Below are 8022 nucleotides of genomic sequence, written 5' to 3'. Positions count from 1 at the left end.
ATATATATATATATATATATATATATATAACTACCTTTCCGTTGGAGCGAATGTTGCTGCCCATGTTTCTTTTGCTTTGTTTTCTGTTTTTGGTTTTGTTTTTGTTTTTGTTCTGTTGTCTGCCTTATTCTGTTGAAATGTATGCGAATTGGTGTCACTGCCTGTATTCCGTTTGATTGGCTTCTTGTTAGTACTATTTCTATTTCTATTTCTGTTCAAATGCATGCAAATTGGTTGCTAATTTGCTTTTATGTTATGTCTCATCAAGCCCTTGAAAAAGGCTAGTGAAATAGCCGAAGGCTCGGGGAATAAAGGCAAGACTGAACACCACTGCAACGTCTATACTGCAAGTTTTCCTTCCGTCTCACATATATATTTATATATATATATATATATACATATACATATACATATACATATACATATACTGGGTGTCCCCAAAAAAGCGGAACGGTGAATTTTCAGTACCTTGCGTTCTATTATTCTTTTTGACATCATTAGAAAGAGCATCTTTCGAAGAAGACAATGAAACCAAAATCATCATATTTGGTTTAGCGCATTGTACCTTTTATTCTACGCCAATTTGTGTAAATGCAGTAACTTCCAAATGTCACCTGATTTTTTCGACGTATAAAGATAATACTTTGGGTTCGACACGCGTTCCATACGGCGAATTGTGTAAGCTCGTTGATCTATGTGAACAAAAGATACAGCTTTCACTTTGGGCGAAGGGCAGGAAAAACAGTGTGTGTGTGTGTGTGTGTGTGTGTGTGTGTGAGTGTGTGTGTGTGTATGTGTGTTTATGTGTATTCTTAAACGATTCAACTTAATTTACAACTTGTTTTAGGATTACAGTAATGAAATAGTTCTGTTTGAAGTGGGGCTTCAGGTTTCCAACTGTCTTTGTTAGAAAGTAAGGAATTTCTTATGTGATAGAAAAGAGCACACAATTCGAAGAGGAAGCTTAAGCTTATTTGTTGGAACTTCACTTTAAAATGTCTGAGGTATCCAAAACCATGCGATCGCAATAAAAGTAGAACTTATCTCTCCGCCTCACTTTTTTTTTATATATATCTCGGCCTTTTCAAAAGCGATTTTCATCAAATGGAATTCATGTTTTTTTTGTAATATTTCAGAAAATGATTTCTATATAATATTTATCTCGCAAAAACAAAGTTGAACCCCATCTCAGTCAAACTATCTCATACCTTTAACAGGAGTATTGCTTGTTTCTAGATTCCCTCCAGCGCTATAGATATTAGTGTAAAGATAACGTAAGCACTCTTCAAGATTATGTTCATCTGTTGCCAATACTTGACGTGAAGTCTAGATTGCCAGTAATGAATGTTACAGTCGATGGTGATGAAGTATACGATGAGAGCCCCTGCGACCAGCCCGCTGATCAACCGCGTCTGCCACTCCGAGAGCAGGAGGAATCCACCCAGGAGGAGGGAGATGCCTAGGGTTTCCATGGCAACCTGATTGGGCCATACGTCGAGAAAGGCTCGCCGCTCCTCATCCACGGTGTAGAGCTGGACGGCGCTGAAGATGCAGAAGATTGAGATGAGGTTCTTTCCGTAGTGGTAGAGTAAATCGAGCCCAATTCGTTTCATCCAGTCTAAAATCATTTCCACTGTATCGAAAGCAAGTTTTCGCCTACCGGAGACAAACCAAATCAATTCAATTAAGGACATTAAGAACATAATTGCAGCTCTTGTTTCACACTGTTTGGTGTGTATATATGAAGAGTTTGTTTGCAAAAACCAATAAGTCCATATTTGCCAAATGGAGATATTTGCGATTAAAGGTCAAGAAACATAAAGAGAATAATAAGAAGATTTGGCTTCTTTTGACCATAACTTCAAAAATGTACCTTTATAATGTAGTGACCAATGTATCATTTAAAAGGTATTATTTTGTACTTTATGACAGACATCGTACTTCAAAATCTTCAAAAATGGACCTATCGGTTTTTTGCAAACAAACTCTTCATGTATTTCATCAGTTCTTAAAACTTTCAAGTTCTTGAATCCTACCATACAATGGCTCACATAGCACAAGCTTTTGTGAAAGCAACATACGATTTAGTGATCAAAATGAATTATACCGAAATATTACTTCACAGGGACGGATCCATGGATTTAGGAAATGGGGTGGGGGTTGACGCGTCCCCATTTATTTTTCCCTTTTTATTTCTGTTATATTAACAAAACAAAAATGAAGTGGGCGCCCGGTGCATCCTGACACTTATTTTTGCATGTTTTTGTTGTTGTTGATGTTGTTGCATTTTTTCCTGGTTATACATAATTATGTAAACAAATAACCAGAATGGAAACTATGTTGCTACGTTGCGAAGTTTCTAAGGAAATTAACCCTTGACAATAATAAGGCACTTCCCTAGGCCAACCCTAATCCTAATCTTGAAATTTAACCTAACTCTAACCAAGTTCTAACCCGATATACCTAACTTTAGGCTTAATCTTTACTCTTACCCTATCACTACCCAGTATTTAGTCGGGGGAGAGGGGGATTGTCCTGCCGGCATTTGCCCTAATACGGTCGTAAAGCTTGGTCAATTCTCTAAAATGAACATTTACCCAATATGGCTGAGCCAGGTGAGAGCTGAATATTTTTCTATGACCTGTCTTGTGTACTGGAAGAGCGACCGCCAGTAGTTCCCGCTCGGGTTCTCCGCCACGCATTTTGCCATGATGAGGATCCCACCAATGGCGCCAACATCATGGACAGCAACCCTCACCTTACGGGGACACAAAATTCAAAGTCAACGTCAATACAACACCACAGCATCTAAATTCAATTTAATTCAATTCAATTCAATTCAATTCAATTTATTTTCATACTTCTCATTGAAGGAATGTACATCAAATATAATAAAAGCATAGTGAATCATAATATCCGGCTTGGATGTACAGTAAATTAATGTAAGCATGTAAAACATAGCGGTCAATCATCGTACGTTTGGTTCTATGTATAACGCTAAAGAAATGTGATGGAACCTACTTAAAAGCGAGCTTGTTAAGCGTAGGTCCCAAAATCTGAACATAGTGTATCAAAATGAGGAGCACGGATGCAACGTAGGACCAAAATAAAGAGAAACAAAAATGAAAGGCAAAAATACCTGGGGCACTAAATGAGATCAGTTATACAACAGCTACCAAGCCTGACCACTATGTGGTTTGAAGTTGCCATTACCAAACAAAGACACAGGAAATTAAACAACATCAATATCAACATAATATGAAAGTCAATCTCAATTCTTGAGATCACGTAAACAACATCAGTTTAGATTTCTTGTTAAACGAATAAAATTCATGGAGCAGTAATTCGAAACAGTTGGACATACATGTATACAATTATAGAGAAATTACTTTTGACAGAACACGACGTGCTTATTTAGAATTAGGCAAGTGGCAATAATCAATATTTTAATCTATGGCGTTTTTTTTTTTTTTTTTGTCTTTGTGTTTTACCATTGACTATGGTGAGAGAACAGTTTGTGACAAAAGACATTGACCATTCGTAAGCTCCCTGAAATAATTAAATAAATAAATAGATTAAAAGATATTATATCTTTTGGGACTTCAGTGTTACTGATAACGTTGGTCTGAATGATTTATTTTCTTTATGCCTGAAGTTTGTTTTTTAATCAAATTTTCTTTATGAAACATTTGAAAGTGCAGAAAACATACCCACAAATAACTGTCCTTATCTTAGTGGTCATACCATTACCATAGTCTAACATGACGTTGATATAGTAAACAGGAGCAACATTCATTATGTTATAACATATGAACGTCAGTGTGTCCCTCGTTTATGGTTGGTCTGAGAATGTTTTCATGACTTACCACAGAGTTTTACATCACAGTATTTTATCCCCCTAAGGGGTATTGCCACAGAGCACTGTCTAATGGTTCTACGACATTTGCTCCCGCGACAGTTGCTGTTATGAAATATTGGTAGGATACTAACATGACTAAAGCCAAACATAGATTAAAAACACACAAACACATAATAACCCTAACCATAATCATAATCCTCACATCAAACCAACCCTAAAACACTACTTACAACACAAACCCGAACCCTAAGTCCTTGGGGGAAAATAAGACTGGAACAATATTCTTGCATGAGTAAATGTCGTCTCACCGGCACTGATAGAACGTATGGATTCAATGCTCTTTCTTTCGCTCTTACTAACATCGAATTGCCGTGAGTAGGGTATTTGTTTTAAATCAAAGTTAGATTGAATGCAGAAAGCGTATTTTCGATATTTGTGTTGGATTATTAATGCAAGCAATCACTTATCATTAGTCCTGTTCTTAATTCTGTCCATATTCATACCATGTACTAGGAAAAGATTTACCAATACTTATGTTATAGAACTTGGTTTATTGTTACAAACAAGCACAGCGCCATATCATTTAACAACATGTGATAGGAATTTCACCACGACTGACAATCTTACAGCGATACAAGAGTATTAATGGTCTTTGATCTCTCCGTGTAGCCAATCCATGCCGTTGCCGAGCTTCAAAGGGAACTATAAACGCATGCGACAGCATTGTGTACAGAATCTTTTTCAAAGCCCACCCGATATAATTTTTTTTTCCATATAGGCATTGTTTTTTTTTTCTGTATGTTTCTTGAAAACCATATCAGATGCAGCAGTGTACGGTCCATCCATCATGTTGTCACAGTTACCTGTTTTGTTTCGTTTTATGTTTCTTTTTTAATAAATGCGACATGTTAAAGCCATGCCTAAATCCCTGTCTATAGCGATTATCTGTCTACAACGGCATTTCTTTAAGAGACTGCTATATACTGCTATTTAGATATACGACAATGATTTAGGAAATGTACTTCGACGGAACAAGAAGAAGTAGAAGAAGAAAAAGAAGAGGACGAAGGCATTAAGGATCACTATCTACCACCATCCATTCATTTGACGAACTGTGCTGGCTCTGTATGGTCGCCGTGTATATGGTCTTGACAGTCATAAGAATGGCTGTAACAATGGCAATCTGGGAGCGCCTCGAGCTGTAACATAACGCCACGGTCCCAAAAGCGATGAGAGCGACAACGTAGGGGGGAAAGATATAGATGTGGAACCAGGGATATGCTTCTCTCCTGTTGGCAGAAATGGAAGGCAAGCAATAGAAACGTAAATGTAGCAAATTGTGCCAGACGTTGAGTTCCATATCTCCATCCCAACCACCCATGCAAAGCTTATAGATTCAACCCCATCAAGTGTGGAGGGAGGGAGGGGGGGGGGGGTATCATTTGACGCAGAATTCATGTTGACATTAGATAATTGACACGTCAAAATTACACTGCACCGTACTTCCTCTATTGCAGAATGAAGATGGAACGGGTACGATTCATTAGATCTACTATTTTTCAGACATTTACCCATAGGCCTAAGGAAAACCTGATTTGTTTGTTCTATATTTTCTAGAATGTGATGTTTATTTTAGAATCGGTTACCCCTTTAGCACTTCAGCGGCATCTTGAAATTATGAAACCAAGAGATTGTAGGACAAAACAAGGGTTCAAATGATATACTCTATCGTGTGGATTATGAATAAGAACTTTATCACTAAAAAAAGATGAAGCAGAAAACCACAATTGTGTGCTTTCTAAATCGGATGAATAATCCGGGGGAAAGGGTAGTTGAAGCTCTCATGACTATGACATGTGTTAGGGTGCGGGTAAATTAGAACTGACAATCAAACATTATTCTACCCCTGTCCATATATGGCATCCCAAAAAGTACTCTGTTTTACCACAGTATACATGTATTATCGAGTAGTCTCGATCCATAAATCCTATAGATATTTTAAATTGTATCCAAAAAGGTACCAAGTTAATCGAGAATGTCCGTAACCGTGTAGTGAACAACAGTTCTTCATGGTAGCTCTGGCATGGGTTTATTTTCGTTTTATAGTAGACTCTGAATCCTTAGGACCTACGTTTCAGAGGCGGATTCGTGACGCGTACCACCAATACAGTGCTGAAGGCACCATCTCACACTTGAAGAGTATAGGGTTATACTAATAGTTGAACTTAACATTATCCCAACTTCAAGTTAATGCATATATAATACTCAAATCTTATCCCTATGACTGCAGGTACCTATAACATATACATATAACATGATAATTATCACTCAATAAAACGACAGCCCCCATTGTGCTGTTTCGACAACCAATTATCCTAGTTTCTGCCTATCACGCTACTCTCTATGAGTAGAGGGACGCAAAAAATACTTAGTACTGCACATCACCATCAGACTATTTAAAGCACAATGAGTTTAATACGTTCGGAACAAAGTGTCCCATGCGATTCGTCCGGGAATCATTATGGGACATAAGACCCGTAAACGATGTAACACTAACTCTTTTCTGAAGAAGCTGTGGTCCTGCTCAGACTCCCAGCGTAACTTTATCAGCGTCAGGGCACACAAAAATGGGAAACACGCTGAAGCACCCTTTATAAGGGCTGCCATTTTCTTCACCGATGCCACCTTGTTGCAGTTCTGTGCCTTGTTGCCATGGTCAGAGAGTGAATCGTTTGAGAACGCTGATGGCGCAATTGAAATGAAAGAATAACATCCCATATACGTACGGCCTGCTAGTAGATGTCCAATAACTGTTCAAATTGCGATCTATAAGGAATCATTGGACAAAAGGCAGTTCAAAACAAACAACTTAAATAACTGCATGTGTTTTTTTTTTTTTTCCGAAAGGGAATCGCTCTAGGAAATGCATTTCCCTTATGCCGAGTTGTGCGAGCATGTACCGTCATTTTCTTTCTAACTTTCTTCCACTATCTCTCTCTTTCTCTCTGTTGAATTGATATCTGATATTTCCTTAGACATTAAACTAAATCTTAAAACGCAGAGGAATGTGGAACAAATGTGAAAGGAAAGTGTCATTAGTCTCCATTATCTTTTATACACTTTTTAACTTTGCATCAAAAAAAAAAAGAAAATAATGGTTAAATTCCAGCTATAATAGCCGTATCACCGATTCAGGGATGCGGTGTGGCGTAATTTTGACGTCTGTTTTACTCATTGGCAAACTTGGTCTTCCATCTTTTCGATTTTACAGTTCGAAGATAGCCTTTTTGTTATATTGTTGATACTGTACACGTGTACCACTGTGGGTAACTGGTCACCGCATATATTAAAGTAATATGTACCAAACTTTTCAGAGTAGGTGCTGCAATCGTCTTCTTGTTTCCCAAAGACTGCAATAAATTCATTGCTTACTCGGTTTCCCCACAAGTGCAATTACACGAAGGCCTAACTGTGGCTACTAATCATCTGTTGTATACTATTTTTTTTTTCTCGTGTATTTTAGAACTACAGTGCACACACACACATACACACACACACTTAAACTAACAGAGACTGCATGCAATTGCTCACATTAAAACATGCTGTTTTCCATGGATAAATAAACAACAATATTTTTTTACCACCGTTTGTAATGTCGAAAAGTAGGAAGCGTTTTAAGATATATCATTGTGATGGTTAGGTGTTCCAGTTTTATGCCAATGAAGATGTCGGGAGAAGTCAGATTTTTTAAAGTGACATGGACCTTTAATCGGTCATAAAAAAAAAAAAAACCCAAAAACATAACCATAACAAAGCACAGCAAGAAAAGGATCGATAGAAGTAATTAAAGATAATAAAAAGTTTTGGTACCTCAAAAGTGTCCTTGAATTTCCTTGTCTTAGTTTGTGTTTCAGGTTAAAGTACCTTTCATATAACTAACACTGTGAGACTTACTCGCCCCAAAGTGCTCTCATGTCTTAGTAATCATGCAATTAACTGCGATCAGCAGCCCCATACGCATAGCGACCAGCAGTCCCATACGCATAGCGTAATCGGGCTTCGCATTGTTAATGTAGCATTCAGGATCATGACAGATTTAGTATCGCAGGGTAAATTTCAACTTAAAATCCCATAAATTCTTCAATTTGAAGACTTACCAATTA

General features: G+C 37.5%; 1 protein-coding gene across 1 annotated transcript; it reads right to left on the bottom strand.

Annotated features, from left to right (window-relative positions):
• Positions 1–1232: 1232 nt before the first annotated feature.
• On the bottom strand, positions 1233–6526 carry LOC140226486 (uncharacterized). Its single transcript, XM_072306951.1, has 4 exons — positions 6417–6526; positions 4950–5148; positions 2598–2758; positions 1233–1656 (listed from the first exon to the last, which is right to left on the bottom strand). Exons 1-4 carry the CDS (start codon positions 6524–6526, stop codon positions 1233–1235), a joined length of 894 nt encoding a protein of 297 aa, XP_072163052.1.
• Positions 6527–8022: the final 1496 nt, after the last annotated feature.

The sequence above is a fragment of the Diadema setosum genome, chromosome 3 (assembly GCF_964275005.1).
Source record: "Diadema setosum chromosome 3, eeDiaSeto1, whole genome shotgun sequence".
Lineage (NCBI taxonomy): Eukaryota > Metazoa > Echinodermata > Echinoidea > Diadematoida > Diadematidae > Diadema > Diadema setosum.
This window is presented reverse-complemented; position numbering and strand designations above follow the sequence as displayed.

Bases quoted from the DNA above. Each gene is read 5' to 3' on its own strand.
- LOC140226486 (XM_072306951.1), bottom strand. From the start codon at position 6,526: ATGGCAGCCCTTATAAAGGGTGCTTCAGCGTGTTTCCCATTTTTGTGT. The intron at 2,759-4,949 runs GTAGATAGTGAT...TGTCCCCGTAAG, and splicing joins CGTCAAATGAATGGATGGTG to GTGAGGGTTGCTGTCCATGA. The intron at 1,657-2,597 runs GTAAATGTTCAT...TGTCTCCGGTAG, and splicing joins ACCTGGCTCAGCCATATTGG to GCGAAAACTTGCTTTCGATA.